We start from the raw sequence: 19,579 nt of genomic DNA, 5'->3' as shown, positions 1-19,579 counted from the left end.
ACTTGGATATTGTCAATGTAAAAAACCTGTTAACATTATAGATGCCATCAGAACAGGGATTAGAAAATAATTACATTTACAAGCTTTATTGTGTACTGGCAACTTGTACTTTTCTCTTCTGCTGTCCTGAATTGTGTATGGCAAATGGAAACCCCTTTAAAAGTTGCTCATTACAGACTTTCTGAGTAGATACATCTGTGAACAAGTATGGTTTGCATTATATTTCACATTATCAGTGGGGGAAGAGCAGCATGCATTTAAAACCTGTATGCTTGATGGGATTAAGCCACATTCTAATGTCAGTGTTTAAGATGCTGTAACTTGAATACTAATTTTTTCCTGTTTTGTTTCTTTTAAGCAAATGGTTATGAGCCTTAGAGTGTCTGAGCTGCAAGTACTTCTGGGTTACGCGGGGAGGAACAAGCACGGACGGAAACACGAACTCCTCACAAAAGCACTGCATTTGTTAAAGGCTGGCTGCAGTCCTGCTGTACAAATGAAAATCAAAGAACTCTATAGGCGAAGGTTCCCTCAGAAAATCATGACTCCTGCAGACTTATCCATCCCCAGCGTCCACTCGAGCTCCATGCCAGCAGCTTTGTCTCCGTCTACCATTCCACAGCTCGGTTACGACGGCCACCCTGCCACCTCACCATTGCTTCCCGTGTCGCTTCTGGGACCTAAACATGAACTGGAACTCCCTCATCTCACATCTGCGCTCCACCCTGTCCACCCCGACATCAAACTTCAAAAACTACCTTTTTATGACTTGTTGGATGAGCTGATAAAGCCTACCAGCCTAGGTAAGGTTGCAAATGTTAAAATAAGATCTCAAGTCTTCATTTTTTTTAACTAGTCAGGGATGGATTCAGCTGCTAATGCAGTAACTGGTTAAATATTGCATCACACCAGTGTTTAGAGAATTGCTATTTTTGGTAACTTTTGGAACAGATTGTTCTACATGGAGAGACATCTTACGTAACACTCATTAGTTGCTTTAGCTGAGCCACTAAATATGGTTCAAAGATCCGTTATGGGTAAGGGGTGAGTTTGACAAGAAACAAACTAACCCCTACAAAACAGAAAAACCCTGTCTGCTTTCAGGAGTTCTTATAAACCATACACTTTAATTATTGAAAAAACAAACAAAAATATTCCCAAATTCATCAAGCCCACAGAATCTTCTCATTTCTGCTGGGGAAGAGTCTGCGAGGCTGGATGTTCACTGTGATCCATTGCAGCCCAAACACCTGAGTTCAGGAAGACTTGTGGTTCTTTTGCCATTGTGGCTACTTTTCTTTAAGCTGTCTTTTGTATTAAGGTCTAAATCACTCGTGTGGCTGCTGAGAATAATCTGATGCTTATAGAGCATTATATAACTATGTGTGATTTCTTTCTGGCACTGACTTCACACAGCACTTAACAACGTGGTTAACTTTTAATACCCTTAAAAATGGCTTCAGTACAATAGTCCTGTGGGTTTGTGGAGGGGCTGCTTGCATGTTGGAACCTTCTGCTGTCTTGAAACCCTGGAAGAGATTCACAGTGAGAATAGCTGGTGGGAGGAAGAGCTTTGTGAGAGTAGATCCAGGGAGATGGTGGGTGAGTGGAAAAAAATGTCCTTTGCAGAAGAAATCCCTTGTAAACAAAAATGAGCAGGTACTTCACACTCACAGTCTGAACAGCTCTCGAGTGTAGGAGGCCTGATATGTGTGTGGTGATGGTGGTCTCCAGATTTCTGATATGCACAGTTGTTTATGTATTTTTTTGTGTTTTAGCTGCTACAACTGAAACAGTGAGGGGGAAAACCAGATAGTTTTTGATAATCTCATCTTCTGATGCAGGTATTCTTTTAAGAGCTATACTGGGTCTGGTTAGCATTAATCTAAAGCTTAATTGATCAGTAAGCATTCCAGGCAATGCTGGTTTGTAAGGATAATGAGGAACTCAGTATGTGTTTCATCACTTTTAGGTTATAAATCCTTAAAAATAAAGCTATAATTTCACTAAGACATTCCAATGCAGGAATTATGGTATGTATTTATTCCTAGATGTAGTGAGAACACTTTGCTGTCAGCTCCATGTCTAACAAGCTGGCCCCAAATTGAAGAGATCATGATTCACTCTCTGTCATGTGTTATTGCTTGAGGAGTTTATATACAATAGGATATTTTTTCCCCTTTGTGGACGCAGAGTGTCAGAGTAAGAAAGTGGAAGTGGTTAAAACTCCAACCAGATACCTTTTTGTGCAAGCTCTGTGATTTCATTTAACTGAAGGGTGTGTTGGAAGTTTTGTTTTACTTGTGAATCTGTTTGTAGATGTAGAATCCTAGAATGGTTTGGGTTGAAGCGACCTTAGAGCTCATCCAGCTCCAACCCCTGCCATGGACAGGGACAACTTCCAGTAGAGCAGGTTGCTCCAAGCCCCTGTGTCCAACCTGGCCTTGAACACTGCCAGGGATGGGGCAGCCACAGCTTCTCTGGGCACCCTGTGCCAGTGCCTCAGCACCCTCACAGGGAAGAGCTTCTGCCCAAGAGCTCATCTCAATCTCCCCTGTGGCAGATTAAAGCCATTCCCCTTGTTCTGTCCCTACAGGCCCTTGTCCAAAGCCCCTTTCCAGGTTTCCTGGAGCCCCTTTAGGCACTGGAGCTGCTCTAAGGTGTGCCCTTCAGGAGCCTTCTCTTCTCCAGCTGCCCCAGCCCAGCTCTCTCAGCCTGGCTCCAGAGCAGAGCTGCTCCAGCCCTCGCAGCAGCTCCGGGGCCTCCTCTGGCCTCGCTCCAGCAGCTCCACATCCCTCTTGTGCTGTTGCCCCATAGCTGGATCAGGACTGCAGGGGGGGTCTCCCCAGAGCACAGCAGAGGGGGACAGTCCCCTCCCTGACCTGCTGCTCATGCTCTGGGGGTGCAGCCCAGCACATGGAGGGGTTCTGGGCTCAAGCACACACTGAAGCCAGGTCACGGTGAACTTCTCATCTACCAACACCCCCAAGTCGTTCTTCTCAGGGCTGCTCTTAATCCATTGTCTGCTCAGCTGTGTTTGCTGGGGGTTGTCCTGACCCAGATGCAGGACCTTGTACTTGGCCTTGTGGAATGATTGGTTTTCCTTTTGTTTTGGAAAGTAATGTTGCTACAGATCGTAAAATTGCTAACTGTAAATGTCATGAAGGCATTTCAGAGTAATAAATACATGTATGGAAATGAAAAAACCTGTTGGATTCATAAGCAATGATATGCAGCTTTGTACGCTTTCAAAACAACTTGGGGCAATGGTGCATACAGCTTAGCAGTTTAAATGCAAGTATGGAGCAGTGTTGTGTTCATTTTCTCCATTGAAATGGTTATTCATAGTCTAAGTAACAAGGCTTTAAATGAATTGTTGAATACCCACCCCAATGGTTTGGGCATCCTTCTCACTGCTGCAAACAGTATGGGTTTGTTTCCTCAAATGTCAGATTTCTGTGCTCCCTGGCTTTGTTTTTGAATGGCAGATACATATTACAAACACTCTGAGCTTCTCCTTGGCCAGCATTTCAGCATCTCCTGCTTGCATTTTCCCATCAGATTCCTCAGACAGTAGGGATAAGAAACTTCTGAATTTACTGTTTCCCTCCACCGCAGGAGCAATCTGATGACCTGATAGTCATTGAGTGGCACATCTTTGGATGTGATTCTCCCTGGTCTTTCTCAGGTCAAGGTGGAATTGCTTGGGAGGTTTGCTACAGTAGTCTTCTATCCCATTGAGAAGAGGTTATTAATTTGAAAAGCAATGATTTGACAAAGCCTTGGGGAAGGGAGTTGCACAGCAGGGCACTTGAACATGCATTTTGTACCCACATAGTTCCCGTAGATGGGTAGTACACAAGCTAATGTGAATAACAGATAAGGAAATTAAACCAGCTAACTATTATTTTTAATGTCAAGAACAAAAGGAGGAAATGGATGTTACCTTCTTACACTTGCTTCCTCAGAATGTAGCTCTGAACTGTGATTAAAATCGACGCGCTGGATTCATGGCAAGGGGGAAGTGCAGTGCTGTGTCCATCTGTGCCTTCCTCACCACCAGCCTCTGAGGAGCTCGACTTGAACGTGGCTGGCTAAAGCACGAGTGACAAGCAAATGTTAGAAGGCCCTTGGCTAACCTGTATAACTTTCTCTGTCTTACAGCAGCCCGTACAACTTGCAGCAGTGAGTAGGAAGCTTTCAGAAGAGCAGACTTGCCCAGCTAGTTGAACTCGTAAACGCAGCCTGTGCTACCTCAACCTGCTCTTGTTTGAAGAACTGAAAATAGCAGCTGGGTCCTGCTGGCTGTGGGACTCTTCTCCTGCTGTTACTCTGCTCACATTGCAGAGTCTCTTGCTTCCTTCCGAGTGTTTCAAGTGCAGGAGTCCTGCGTAGCTCTTGCAGAGTTGTGTGGCTAATACTGACAATTGTGGTTCTGCCGGCTGTGCTGCTGGGGAGTGACAGAGTTTTCCTTACTCCCAAGGACTCTGTCAGTGGGTTTGTTTATCTAAGACAGGAGATATCTGTCCATGTTCAGTAGAGCTGTGAATTTGATCCATATTTTATTAGTCATCCTCATTGCAAAATTGAGAAAGCATCTCTATTGGATGTTTTTGTGTAGAAGCCAGCTGGGAAAGCTCTGTCTCCTGAAATGTATGTTGGTGGATGAGTCTGCACTGAGCTTTTGCAGTGTTACTGAGAAGTCTGAGCTCTCTGCCCCATGGTTAACCACGATTTGAAGTGACAGGACAGGGGAATGGCTTTAACCTGCCAGAGGGGAGATTGAGATGAGCTCTTGGGCAGAAGCTCTTCCCTGTGAGGGTGCTGAGGCGCTGGCACAGGGTGCCCAGAGAAGCTGTGGCTGCCCCATCCCTGGCAGTGTTCAAGGCCAGGTTGGACACAGGGGCTTGGAGCAACCTGCTCTAGTGGAAGGTGTCCCTGCCTGGGGCAGGGGTTGGAACTGGAGGAGCTTTAAGGTCCCTTCCAACCCCAACCATTCCATGATTCTATGACGACTCTCTATTTTGGAGGAAAAGCTATCCAATTGGCCTTGATGGAATATATGAAAGTTGCCTTATTACTGACTCCTCTGTTGTTTTTTGACTAGGACCTCCTTTAAATAATTAAGGAGTATTTTGGTGGTTAGTTTCTTCAGCAAAGCTGCAGTTTCACTTAATTTTCCCCTATTTTCAGCCCTCCATGCACAAACAAACACTGCTGTTTGGTTGCTTTTTAAGCATAGGGCCGATTTTCTAAGAGTGACTTGTACCACACAGATAAGATCTTGTGTGTGGTGAAATGTGTTTGCTGTGAGATGAGTAACAAGTACCAAAATTTTGCCAAATGAATATAGAAGGGACATTAGTTAAACAACATGGTAAAAATACTTCTTGTTACAGCACATGTCATTCCTAATTGCTTTAGCTGTGTAGTTGTTCCAAAAACCATTTTAACTAGGTTATGGGTCTTTACTTACCTGTAAGGGGAAATTAACCTTTTCAGTTTAAAGGATTAAAGAGGCTGTGGGCTATGCTGCTCTTCTAAAAGCTGTCCAAATGGCATACACATGATCATCATAGAATTTATTTGCTGTGCTTCAGGCTTAAGTGATATGGAAAACAACATTAAAACTCATGTCTGAGCCATGGAAATCGGGATGTTTTTTTAACTCTATCCCAGCCGGAACCAGGAGAAAGCCTCAGCCTCAAACATCAGGTGTTTTGGGGAGGCAAGAGTATTACTTTTATAGAAAGTGTGCTGCCAGACAGGCTCCATCAAGTGAAAGGAGCTTCTGATGGCTCTTCTGAGGCTTGTATTGATTTGGTTAGGTCTTACTTTAATTTCTTAATCTTAGCAGGATTTCAAGAAGCAGAATTTCACCCGATGCCCGCCCTCAAGAATTAAGTGCTTAAAACCAGTGTTTGTGCTTCTGACTTGCATTTACCTTGAGAGTCTTTTTGTCTGTGATTGATCATGGCTACTTGGACATGCTGCCTTCTTGAAGACAGTGCTTGCAAGTGATCTGCCTAAAATCTTTAGGGTGACTGTAGTTCAAGGTGCAGCTGTTGAACAATTAAACAATTCACTTAGAAATCGAGGTTGGAAACTAGAAAGGTTTTGTTTGGCAAGTGCTTCTCCCTTCCATATATCAGCAGGCTGATCTGCTGCTCTGTGCAATCAGTATCACGGTTTAGATGAAAGTCACGCTTTTACTGTCTTCTGTGTTTATTATTTTTCTAAATGTACTTTGTGGGAGGAAGTTCAACAAAACACTATATTCTCAATGTGGGCTTGAGCTTTCTGACTTCCGGCTCTACAGCTTCTAATTGTGCAAGAAGCAGCTGAAATATTAGCTCTGTCTTGTTCATGTGCTGCAGCTCAACTAGAATTACAGTGCACTTAAGTTTCTTTATTTTGGCTTCAGCTTGTATTTGCATGTGGTGTGCCTCAAGTTCATGTATAGGGAATCTTTCCATAGTCTAAAGTCTTGTTTCTTTTGAGAGAGCTTTAACCAACTGGGTAGCTTTTGTGCTGCAAGGAGAGGAGTATAATTTATTATTGCTTTCTTTAGCTGATTGCTCAATCTCCTCATGCGTAGAACTGAGATCACCCAAATTCCAGGACCTTACAGGATATGGATGTTTTCAGACACCGCTGCTCTGATGTGAATGGATCCAGGAAGCCACTTTGCTTTCCATGATCAAATTAGGGTATCTTTTTTGATAACTGATACTTTGATAAGCAGTTGGGCTCAGTGATCCTCGTGGGTCCCTTCCAACTCAGGGTATTCTATGATTCTAATTAAAGCTTTTAGTAGAAGGAATTACAGCAAACCACGTGGTTGTCTCAAAGCATGTGAGTAATCCGTAATAATCAGTGAACCAACCTAAGCTTGGCATGGTGTCCCCTGTGGAGTGCTTGGAGAGCTTGAGGCCTAGCAGTGGTGCCCACATACTGTGAGAGAGGAAGCTCTGCTATGGCAATATGTATTTTTACAACCCAAGATGTTGAGATCATTTAGTAGCTGTTGGAAATGCTGCTGGGACTTGGAAATCTTCAGTAGCTCGGAGTCTTTTAGAGATGCTTTTATCTCCCTTTATGATGGCTTTTAGATAAAGATTGATACGGGGTGCGCTAAGCCCGGCAGAGAGCTTACTAGGGCCTCTGTTACCTAACCATGAACTTTAAACTTATTTTTTTACCCTTCCTGTTAGCCTTGTGGAACTTGCTACTTTCTTGTTGAGGGTAAAAACATGCTAGAAGCAGAGACCCTGTGCAAGGATGTGGCAGTGCCAGCTCTTAGTACCACTCATGTGAAGTGTTTAACTGCTGCCAGTGCTCTTAGGAAAAGAAGCTAAAATTTTCAAGCCTGAATGGCAGCAGTTATGTTCTGAGACATACATTTAGGTGCCTAAAGAGATGAAGTGACTTGAGTACGGAGAATCCAGTGATGTTCCTTCCCTCTGGCAAAATGGTGGAAGAGATGTGCTGGAGTAGGTGGATATATACTCAGAGGTAGGTTGGGAGGACAGAGTGTTCTTGCATGGAAGGTCAACATGAAATTGTCCCTTAATGCTTACTGAAGGTCTTCAGAAATCCTCATTGCTCAGAAACGCTGTTATACATGACTGATCAAAAAAAATAATCCAAACCTAAATGTCTGTCCAATTGCACAGAGTTTCCATCTGATCTATTCTGTTTATACAGTGGATCATAGAGAGTTATAAAATATGTAATATTTATGAATTAATTGTAGCCCTTGGAGTATTTCCAGGCTATTTTCATGTATATATTTAGGCACTCTTTCAAATAAGCTCCTTCACGTCTCTTTTCTTCCAGCTTTTCCCACCCCCAGTTTAGCTCTGCCTGTTCCTTCTGAGTATTAACTGTAATGCTGAAGTTGAACAGAACCTAAAAAAGATCTCAAGTGATAAATGCAGCAGACTGACCAGAACCTGAGTTCCATTTTTCATCTCTTTTAAGGTGAAGAATGTGGCACGATCACTTCACAGCGATGCAGCGGGAGTGTAGTGCAGTGTAACCCAGGGAAGTGTGTTAAGAGCTAGTTGCTGCTGTCAAGGAAAAGAATGATTTGTATGTTTACTACAATGCTTCCTTCAAGTAGTTTTGAAGTGCTTTGAAATGTTAAAAGTCATGCAATATCCATTGTGATAAACGATTGAAATGAACTGAAATGGCCAAGGTGTCATAGCAGGCAAGTGATGAAACAGAAATGGGGATTTGGGATCTCTTGGTGCTGGACCTGAGCTCGGTGCTAGTGAGCTTCCCAAAGCCCACCGACCGCTTCTGCAGGCCTTCCTCTGAGATGCTCAAAGTGTAGAGTCCAGCTTTGGCCTTGTCTGATGGGGCTTTAGCCATTACCAAGAGGCTTTTCCTGTCTTCCAGGGGGGCTCTGAGGAGGGACTGACCTGATACTGCCCACTACAAGTGCATCTAATGGGTAGCAGGCCACTGGGGATATGGTGGGTAGTAGTTTCAAAGGTACCGCTGCTTGATTGCAGAGGATGACAGGGGCTTGGTGCTCAGAGGTTGTGGTTAATAGGAAGTGTTTATGTATAAACACCTGCGTTACCCAGGAACTTCATAAGTTGTGGTGCCTTTAACAGGGCTGATGATGCATCCTGAAATGTTTAGATCCCCCCATTAAGGTGTATCCTCTCATTTCCCCTCCATCTCGCTGCTTGGTTTCTGCTTCTGTACCGTTATTACACCATAGTGGACACAGACAGTTGATCTCATCTCCAAAAGCAGTTGTATAAATGAGCCTTGTCCAGGATTGATGCTAGAGGTTTTGAACAAACTACATTATGAGGAGCTAGGTATGTGTGTTATTGTGTTACGGATTTCCTGGCTTCTGCTGCAATTGGACATAATTCAAAGCCTGTCTGAATTTTACCTTTTCAAAAGGTAAACATTTTCTGTGCCTTAATCTACATGCAGTAATTTTGGTCTAGCTTGGAGGCAATGTGTTAAATTTTCAGCAGTGCTATTTGAAAGAGGACTGAACATAAATTGATACAATGCCTTCTGTTGTTTAAGAGAAAAAGCAGAACGTCTGTGCTGCAGCAGTGTGAGGCATCTTACCTATCTGGGGAAGATAAGCAGAGTTATTGATGCTTTGGGCTGACAACTTCTACAATGCTTAGTTTTTGCTGGCTAATTTTGGACAAATTTAACTTATCAAATTACGTTCTGTGTTAGGTTAGTGAATAACTGGTTAGACATCTCCTGTTTATCTTACAGCATGGAGCAAAAATCTGCTATAGCCCTGATACTCTTACTTAACATAACTATTTTTGCCTTCGGAAATAAACATGCTATTATTGGAAATCATTGGTAATAGGCCAGTTCAATGATAGCTTTTCTCATGGCCTGAACTTAGGTAATTACTGCCATGTAAAGTGCAAGTTTAATTTTAGTCCAAGGATCTTTCTGTATTAGAAGGTAATTTATTCCCTTCGCTATTTAATAAGCTGCACTTGGTGATGATCGATGGAAAAGATTATCTTGTATATTGGCAGGATGGTGGTCAGCTGCAGTTGCATTTGGAAGCATCACCACCTCGATGACGTGATAACATGAGATTCATTAAAGATTTGAAGGTATCTGTTGTTGAATGGAAACTTTAGAGAGTGGCTTTTTCTCAAGGCAGCAAGAGGTATTTTACCGCAGAAAGATTGTGTGGCTATTTTTAGCCCTGGGTACTGGTGAGGTGGAACAGAATATTTTTAGAGCTGTAGAAAATGCAGCCACTCAAGCTGGGCTCTTTTTTCACTCCAGCTCTGTAGGGTTTTCCAAAATAAAGAAGAAAATTGGTAGGAAATGGTGGGTTTTTTCCCTGCATCATTATTACTTAAATTCATTGTCTATATACGCACATATGTGTAGAATTCATATACACATTCATATAGAATTTTAAGTGCTTAGGTCCAGTGAATGCTACGGTCATGTATTAAAATAGGTTTTGCTGAAATTTGGAAAATTCATTACTCATGTGCAATGTCTTAACAGAATATACAACCAGCACAGCATAATTGGGCCACTCTCACTTAATGTATACCAATCCCATATGCTGTTTGGATCATTGCTTGAGTGAGGTAAGCATGGAATAATTCAGGAAACCGTGGTGATAGTGAATTGGTAAAAAAAATAGCTGTGAAGAAGAAACTGCTGTGTAATGTTTCTGCAATGGTTTAGGCTTTTTAGAGTGTGTTGTCCTAATGTCGGGGCCCTGCAAGACAACAGACCCGAGCTTGTGCTGGTCCTTAATGAGTGTATGTACGTGTTTACAAGGAAATGTGGATTTTGTTCATTGCCTTTCCTGGCTTTAAACTGGATGAATGAAGAAGCAGCAAATGCTCCCATTTGTCCACCCCCCTCCAGCACCCCCTCAAAACCAGTGTGATTCTGGTAAGATGAGTAGTGGATTTTATAGGCTTTATCTGAAACTCTCCTTGTTGACATGCATTTAATTACCCAGGTCTGCTTGAAAAGCTTTTTATTATACTTTCAAAACCTGCCCTTTCAGATTTCTGAATTATTCAGGTAGGTTTTTAGCAGCCAGGTAAAGTGATGCTTGTGATTTGTGGCATTTATTCTTCAATTACTCTGTCCTGGTTCTTTATATGTAAATTAAAAAAGTCCATTAGACATTTGTTCACTGTACCTCCTTTTTGAGGTTGCAAAGGAGACGTGGCCTGTGAACCACTCCTGACTAACCCTCCAAGCTCTGTACCATTCACAGAGTGCTAAAGAAGAGGTTATAAAACTTAATAATTCATAGATAGAAAAAAAAAACCCCAAACCCATTCCTGGCAACTTTAAGAAGGTTCATATTAACTCTTGTTCTCTTGGCTAGATTCCAGCTTTATTAGATTAGAAAATCTATTTTAATCTGTGCAGTTTTCAACTGGAGATCTATTTTTGCCTTCCTTTTGTTAAATAATAGTTGTTTGCAGGGCGTTGGTTGCCATCAGAATGATTTTCTTGTAGAAAACTCTGTATTTGCATATTTCTGGTTTTAATCATACTCCAGAACTTTGAAAGTAGATGATGTGCTTGACTTGCCAGGATCTGTTTGGTGGTGTTAAACACAGCAGATACGCCAGATGAACTAATAGAAATCTGTTAGCTTTTCTACACTCAAATTCCAGATTTCCAATGTCTCTTCCTTAAGAAATCTAAAGTCTTTAGTAGAGGAGTTTGTATAGTTTTAGATAAGCTTAGTATTTAATAATGAAGCTGCTAAATAACCTGTTTTGTTGAAATTTCTGTGCATTGTTTGTAGGATAAGTAGATCTAAGAAGAATAGATACGGGTATGAAAAGATTGAACAAAAACATATGGGAGTGGATTAGAGAAAACCACAAAGAAAAAACATATTTCATCTCCCTTCTAGAGGATGCTTTTGGCTTTGTTTGCTGCATTTCCCCTTCCTCCTAGGCAAGCCTCAGAGGCACAAACAAGGTCTTCCTCCCTAACCTGCCTCTTTTGTGTCCCCCATGGTCCCCATGACAAACTCCTTCACAGCCTTGGTTTTAGCATGTGAGGCAGCAAAATCAACAGGCAGTTGGTTTTCAAGTGTGGCAAAAGAGTCTTTATGAAGCTGTTGACTTTTCCTTGCCATGTTTAACTGAATTAACTCCCCATGCTTTTGCAACGGGAAGTGTATTTTGCCCTCCCTTCCTTTCGGCAACCTGGCTTTCAACACTGTTGTGGAGTGGGTTCCCTGCCACGGGTGGTGGGAGGACGTCCCGGTGTGTTGGTGGTAGAGTGGCAACAGTGGGATTCAACTGAGAGCGGGGAAAATGGAAGTAATGCTTTTAACCACCGCAGCCCTTGTAAAACTTAACTGTGCTTTCCAATGCGATAGCCTAGCATTTTCACTGTCGTTCCTGGCCTCTTTTACAAGTCATTTTGTGTCTCTCTTAAACTGATTCTGTTAGTTGTTTGCATAGTTTGTTCTTGCCAGTTCTTAATACCGATCTGAATGTAAAGATTAAAATTATATCTTTATAATGGCCTGAAATGTGCCTGTTCCTAAAGGTTAGACTTACATGTGGTAGCGCACACTGAACTGGGCAATTGGTGATTAAATTTGCTTTTCCTGGTTGGTAGCTACACGTCCAGGGGTTATAGCTGTATCCTAAAGCTAGTTGAAGAGTCTGACCATAGTTTAGAGTAAGGTAACTTCTTGTCTGTCTTCATCTGTCTGTACTGCTCGATCTGTCAAGAGTTTTGAAATATTTTGATTGGCTTTTGGATCATCTTCTCCTAATTAACAAGTTGTTTCTTCCTTCTTTGCAATTTGGCCATGCTCCCATGGTAATCACAATGATTGCTTGTACACAAAAGCAATGTATTGGAAACATGGCATGTGTATATTAATGCTGATTTACAGCTAAGAAAACATCAAGCAGCTTGTGATGAACATCTCCCATCACTGGGGACCATTGATCTATCAGCTTATAGACTTTGGCTTACAGTTGTTAGGATGAGTGCATACGAAGAGAAAGGGATACTGGAGAGCGCATATTGGAGAGGGGCTTTTTACAAGGGCATGTAATGATAGGACAAGGGGGAATAGTTTTAAACTGGAACAGGGTAGATTTGGATTAGATATTAAGAAGAAGTTCTTCCCTGTGAGGGTGCTGAGGCGCTGGCACAGGGTGCCCAGAGAAGCTGTGGCTGCCCCATCCCTGGCAGTGTTCAAGGCCAGGTTGGACACAGGGGCTTGGAGCAACCTGCTCTAGTGGAAGGTGTCCCTGCCTGTGGCAGGGGTTGGAGCTGGAGGAGCTTTAAGGTCCCTTCAATCCAAACCAGTCTGTGATTCTATGAAATTAGTAGCCAGGTAAGAGGAAATGTTGGAGGCCTTTTTGTTCTTAGTCTAAACTGACAGTGTTAAAGCCAACCAGCCTCCCCCAGCTCCAGCACCTCCCTCCTCTCCTTTTTCATTTTAGGTGGATTCTAGTTCAGAGTGACTTTGTTAACTGCCATGTGCACACTGCAGTTCCTGGTAATGCTTATGTTTCTCGGGTATTTTAATGGCTACGAGTTCGAAGTGGCTATTTCTGTTGAAAAAATTTGGATTCAAGCAGAGGCTATTTACTGCCTTATAAATGTGCTACAGCCACAGCTCCTGAAGAAAACAGGAATTAAAAAGCTCCCATGTCAGCACTGAAGAATGTGCTTCTGAATTTTCTGCCATTTGAATGTATAAATCATGCAAAAGCATGACGAAACTGAATCTAGACGTTCGACCCCCACTTTTCAAGATCACACATCACTGTATAACAAAAATACATTTTGTATTAATACCAGCCAGTAACAAACAGAGGAAAACTCCAGTCGTGCCAGTCATCCCGCTGTGTTTCTGTGATGGCAACTGTGCCAGTTTTCGTGCTGTTTGTTGCCTGTATCACCTGCTTGATTCTTTAAATTGGGGATGCTGCAAAACCAAGGCAAGCAAAAAGATGAGCAGTTGGAAGGTTGCTTGGGAAAAGCAGGGAAAAGATTGCTTGGGAAATGTGGGTTTAGGCCTTTTTTTTTTGGTAACTGTTGTTTAGCATCTTTAGATAATTGTTTTAAATGAAAGTAAATGTTCAGCAGCTTTGTCCTTTAATTAAAGGTGTTGGAGTTCACAACAAAAGTTCACAAAGACCTTCCAGAACGTTTCTAATAAAGCCAAAGGTGTCAATTTCCAGGGTAAAGAAACAATACATGGGAGGAGAATAAACACAAGAGATTAAGGCCACATTTAACCCTGTAAAAATATGAAGTAATAACTTGAATTCATTCAGTTCTCTGGTCTGCAGTGCATTGACTTCGCTAATTCTGTTCTTGACTACAGTATATAGTTCTGATCCTTTCATTTATAACTAAAAATAGGTACAAAATGGTATTGAAGGCAAATATTGTTATAGATTTTCATTGTTAATTGTATACATTGTGTTTATATTTCCTGCAAATCCCTGCACTGTGGTACCACGAGTGGCTGTTGTCTGAGGCTCAGCCTGGTTCTCACCTGAAGAAATGAAAATGTATTAAAGGAAAAATAGATGCAGGATACTGTAGCCATGAGCATCTGACTGAACATTAACATGAGGCTGCACCTCAGCCCAGATGCTGCTTTGGACATTACAGTGCAACTTATAGGGGAAAAAGGAAATACATGCATGTAAAATATAAGAATTTATATGACTTAAGGCTTTTAAAGAAATTTACCGTTCTTGGTATTTTCTGAGGGTGCTGTTTGGTCTGTTATCTCTCTGCTCATCTGGCTTTTGAGCAACTGATAATGAACTGCGTGTGGTTGTTGCACATAGTGTAATAAAATGTACAGATATTGAAGCATTGTCATACGAGAAAGATATAAATGTAATTTGGTGAGATTGCTGCTGTTAATATTTATATGAAGTCAGTGTCTATTCTATTGTTGGTTCCAACCTACCACCTGCTGTTTTTAACAAAGTCTCTGAAGTATCACCCCGAAGTAGTCACTCATCTGTCACTCAGGGATGAGTCAGGAAGTGTATTATAGTAAAACAAAAAATGATGAATTTATCCAGTGTTTAATACACAATATAGCTATTCATAACCTTATCACATTATTGGGAATAAAGGAATGGAATGGCAAGCTTCTCACAGCTTTACTACATGTGTTGATGAACATGGTGAACTGTTCTCTGGGGAGATGCTTCTTCCTTTAAATGTAATTTTGTTTTTCAGAAGAGCCATTTTCATTGCCACTGTGTGTGGTTCTGTGCTGCTGTGGTGTTTGAGCCCTGGGGAAGGGGTGTGATTTAGTTTCAAGCTCTATTTGGGGGATATCTGACATTACTTTCATTTTCAGCAGGTGCTTGGTGTGTTACAGAGCACTATGGCACAGAGCTGAAGGACTCGAAAACCAGATTTCATGCTTGTGTATCTCATGAGCTGTTTGCATGTTCAATATTTGGTGCATTTAACTCCATGTGTTGCACTTCTCGGTCACTCTCTGCTTTCACAGGCTAATCCATGATCTTGTGTGATAAAGGAAATAAGAAAAGTGATGGATGAGAATTCCTAAGGGTATTTTAATCTAGTATCAAAGAACATTTAGCATTAAGTTACCATGACCGATAGAAAGTCTGGAGCTGATTTGTCTCAGCTTTGCAGTTATCTGTATCACTCTTTTTAATGCCTACTTTCTATGCATATAAAGTTTGTTTGTTGTGTTTTTATTTACAGGAGGGTTGAAATGGCAATTTTCTTGTTGGCTCTCAAATTCTTACAAGAAACAGATGTGTGTGGTGCTACTGGGCTTGCTATAAAACGTGTGTGTATGTAGACACTTGAATGAAGGGAGATGTTCTGTTAATTATTCTCCATTTGGTGTTTTTAAAGTGATGATCTCTTGTTTTCTTCCAGCCTCAGATAACAGCCAGCGCTTTCGAGAAACCTGCTTTGCGTTTGCACTGACGCCACAGCAAGTGCAGCAAATCAGCAGCTCAATGTGAGTCTGATCAGTAATATGGCATGTAAATAGAAATGCATTAAACCAGGAGCTAGTTTATTGTGTCTTTCATTTTGAAACGGGATCTTAACACAGGTGTGTGTGTCAGGCCTCAGAAAATGCTCTTCTCGGGCATTCTTTGCTCCTTTGTATGTAAGCTGATGGTGAGGAAGAGGAAAGGAGACACCACCACTGTCCAATGAGTACTGGGCAGGTTTCTCTTGCACTAAGTGCTGTACAAATGCAGAACTCTCCTTCCTGCAGCCCTTTGTCAGATCCTCTATCTAAAGTTCTATGTTTATTCACTATAAAGATGGTACTTCCTGGTGGCCCATCAGAGTTTTCCTTATAGCATACAAAGCAAAAAGGAATTACAGAGCACAGATGAGAATGTAATTGATTGATTTACCTTGAAAAATAAAAAATGATTCTTTTAGTGTGCTTAGAGAGTGATGGTTTGACTGACCAGGAGGAGGGAAGTGTGGTATCCACTGTACATACCAGAAAGTGTAGTTTAAATTCATTGAACTTAGAGCAATTCTGAGAAAATATTGATGAACCCATTGCACAAACAGTATGTTTTAACCCGTGTTCTGCTGTTTCTAGGGATATTTCTGGGACCAAATGTGACTTCACCGTACAGGTCCAGCTAAGGTATGTGCTTGTATCGCCTGTCCTTGATGCTGCTGGTTTTAAAATATAAGCTATCTCTGCTACCCAGCAGGTCGGGCTTTCCTTTATGGAGAAGAGTCTTATCCTGTTGTTTTCCTGAGAAAAGCTTCCTGTTGGCTGCTTTGCAAAGGGAAGACTTAGCTGCACATCCCTGTTACATGGAGGTTTCCTGAAGTTGCTGGTGGCCTGATACCTGGAGTGTCAGAACACTGCATGACCCTATAGATACATACATGTTAGATTATTGGGGATTAACCAGTAGGTTATTTTAGAGGTTTCGTCAAATGTAAGTTGATGAAATCCTATGTATCCTGTAATTCCACAGAGGGCTGTGAGCACAGCTGACTTAGAGCTTGGTCCTGTCAAAAATGTTTGTCTTGCCTTTCATCCCCTGGTCATGCCTGCACGGTGAGCTGTAACTCGCTAGTCAGAAAGTGATTGCTTTTGGGTCTTGCTTGTTGGGATACCTTCTGCTGATCAGCAGGTTGAGTTGGCTTGGTGTGGGGGTGAGATCAACAAGGAGGGCGTGAGGGAAAAGAGGGACAGAAGGTAGCTCCCCCTCTTTGAGAGCAGCAGCCTGTTAGCTGTTTTCAGTAGCTGTACCCTGATGTGATGGTACATTTGCATGGATGGGGCAGGTCCCCTGGAAGAAATCCAGTGGAGTTGAGAGGCTCTTTTTGGTCCTTTAAATGCCTGTTGTCCGTGAGCTTGGCCTACACACATTTGGTAGGACAAGGAAGGGTGTGTCTTACTTTAGTTCCAGCAGCAAATAAGCCTGAACTTAAGTAAATAAATACAACTGCCTGAACTTTTGTAAGAGGCTTGACATAGGCACGAGGATAACATTTGATTCTGTGGCTGAACAGCTGCCTGGTTTACTGAAGCTGGAGGAGGGGGAGTTGAAGAGACTGGGCTTTTATCCAGAGGTCAGGCTGGAGAAATAGTAGGAAAGAAATTGGGATGATATGTCTTGTGTAACAGGAACCTGCATATCTGAATGAGTCAGTCTGAGGAATTCAAGAAATTTGAGGAGGAACCTACAACCATCTTAATCCAAACCTGTAATTTTGGGGGGCTTTCCTGCTTAATGATCTGTACAGCTGTGTTTAGCAAGATCTGTCATGCTTTCATAACTCAGAGGAAAAGAAATTCCTTTTAGAAAGAGATGATCTTTAAATCAATTTAGAAGTGAAAGGTGATGGAACCTCTTTGCTTTTAGGTTTTGTTTATCAGAAACCAGTTGTCCACAAGAAGATCACTTCCCACCCAATCTGTGTGTGAAAGTAAATGGGAAACCATGCAGCCTTCCAGTAAGTAAAGTGTTATTTTGATATATACATTTGGATAGCATTATTAGGATATGTCTGTCAGAAATCAGCCCTTTAGAGTCTGATATATCTCTCCCTTCTTAAATTGAAGAGGGAGCATGGTTCAGGTGAGACCCAGCTTTTATTGAATGGCGCAGGGTTGTGGTGAGAGGGGAAGGCGGCAAAAGCAGTATTGAATTTGTTTCTTACTGAAGGGATAAATACTTTGATTTCTAGGGCTATCTTCCACCAACCAAAAATGGTGTTGAACCAAAGCGACCCAGCCGACCAATCAACATTACCTCACTCGTCAGGTTGTCTACGACGGTACCAAACACAATCGTTGTTTCATGGACTGCAGAAATTGGAAGAGTAAGTAACTCAGGTGCAGCATGCTGCCTAAAGCTTATTAGTTTCTGCTTTGGCATCTGTTGGAAAGATTTGCAAGATAAGCAAATTTAATCGTGCAGAAAATACTTAATGGTTTCGCAGTAGACTCTTCCTTTTGACGGTATTACTTTAAGCTAGGCAGATATGACATGCTCCCTTCGATCAGTAGCCCTCAAATATTTTGGTGTGATCTCTCCCTCTTCACCCTGCACCCACCTCTCTGAGCACCCAGAAGATAGTAAGGTCAGGACATCCCATAAACCTTTTCTTTGCTTATTTGTTTAACTTCACACTACAAGGCTTTCCTGATTTTAGGGTCTTGACAAACCTTTGCTTCAACTTGTAACTAGTGCATGACATTCAGTACAGGGTGGTCTTTTCTAACTGTAAATGTGGACACAAAGCCCAGCGAGTCAGCAGGGCCCAGGAGATTTAATTTGCCCTTTTTACGTTTCACTTCTCACAACTTATACTTAATACTTTAAAAGTCATGGTTTTATAACTTTATTGTGTCTGTGGGGAGGATGTTGGGAGTGGTATTATAAAATTGCTGATGTTCCACTGGACTAATTAAATCTGGAACATGCTGCAAAAGTTACTTCAATAAATTAGTCCATGAATTAGTGCACTGCTTTCACTGATGGCAAAAAAATCTGCTGGATGTGCATTATAGAGCTAGCATGTACTTGAAACAGTGGCTTTGCCATTTCAACCATCCTGGTTTTAGAAGGCCTGAGAATTGTCCTGAGATGAAACCTTGCCCAAGAATTTATCAGTGTGCAAAGCCCAGGATTCCTGAACCAGTGTGGAAAAATGCTTACAGCCCATTCATGCACAATAGCCAGTTATAAAACATCACAGTGGTATTTCATGATGGATTTCTTGTGGAGCGTAAAACAGTCTCCATTCAGATTCAGTATAAATGATGGATGAATGATTCCTTTAAAAGCCTTCTCTTACCTGATGAGAACTGCAGGTATCAGAAATAAACCTTTTAAAATGAACCTGCTCTAGTTTATGTTGCAGAAGTGCCTGCATGCAAGTTGATGAATCCTGGCTGTTGCTCTGAGTACAGGCCTGCACTCTTGCTTAAGGAATACCAGTGAGGATAGAGGGAAAAGACATGTCACAAGCCTGCGTGGACTCTAAGCCAGTCTCTTGCGAACTAGGTAGTTTTTCAGGCTTCATGGATATTCCAGTTATAAAACCCATATTGGCTAATTTCTAGCTTGCAAAACAAAACTGGAGAGAATGGCAAATTCCTGATATATTAGATGAGAATTAGATGCCAGTCAGAACTTCCCCACTCAGGCGATGCAACGCTTCCTAAAGCGATTGTCTGAGACCTTGACAGTTGAATGTGAGGAATTACTTTCTATTTGGATGTGCCTGTCTAGCACAGCATTTGAATTCCCCTCCTCCCCTTCCCTTAAGAGCCAGTTGCATGTCTCAACTGGTGTACTCTACCTTTCCTGAAGTCATAATTGTGATTTTTACACAATCTGTTTCAAGAGCCTTCTGTACAAGTTGCCTTGGGCGAGTTCCTAGCTTTGTAGATTCAAGCTGTCGGTAAATAATTTCACAATGTTAATTAGCATTTTTCTAACTTCTATACTAATTGAGGCATTAAGCGAGCAAGTTAAAGCAGTAGTGGTTTTTAACGATGGGAGAAGCAGTCATTGTCACAATAAAATAT

General features: G+C 41.8%; 1 protein-coding gene across 2 annotated transcripts in view; it reads left to right on the top strand.

The window, feature by feature from the left end:
* Nucleotides 1-359: 359 nt before the first annotated feature.
* PIAS1 (protein inhibitor of activated STAT, 1) overlaps nt 360-19,579 on the top strand; it is a 33,545-nt gene continuing 14,325 nt past the window's right edge. For both annotated transcript variants that reach the window (XM_010009632.1, XM_010009633.1), the window contains exons 1-5: nt 360-803; nt 15,430-15,514; nt 16,121-16,168; nt 17,406-17,496; nt 17,731-17,865. In XM_010009632.1, coding sequence (XP_010007934.1) covers nt 362-803; nt 15,430-15,514; nt 16,121-16,168; nt 17,406-17,496; nt 17,731-17,865 — 801 coding nt within the window. In that variant the 5' untranslated portion in view covers nt 360-361. The remainder of the gene's footprint in view (nt 804-15,429; nt 15,515-16,120; nt 16,169-17,405; nt 17,497-17,730; nt 17,866-19,579) is intronic.

This window comes from Nestor notabilis, unplaced genomic scaffold (genome assembly GCF_000696875.1).
Source record: "Nestor notabilis isolate BGI_N333 unplaced genomic scaffold, ASM69687v1 scaffold20262, whole genome shotgun sequence".
Taxonomy (NCBI): domain Eukaryota; kingdom Metazoa; phylum Chordata; class Aves; order Psittaciformes; family Psittacidae; genus Nestor; species Nestor notabilis.
Note: the sequence above shows the minus strand (reverse complement) of the source record. Positions and strands in the feature narration are given on the sequence as shown.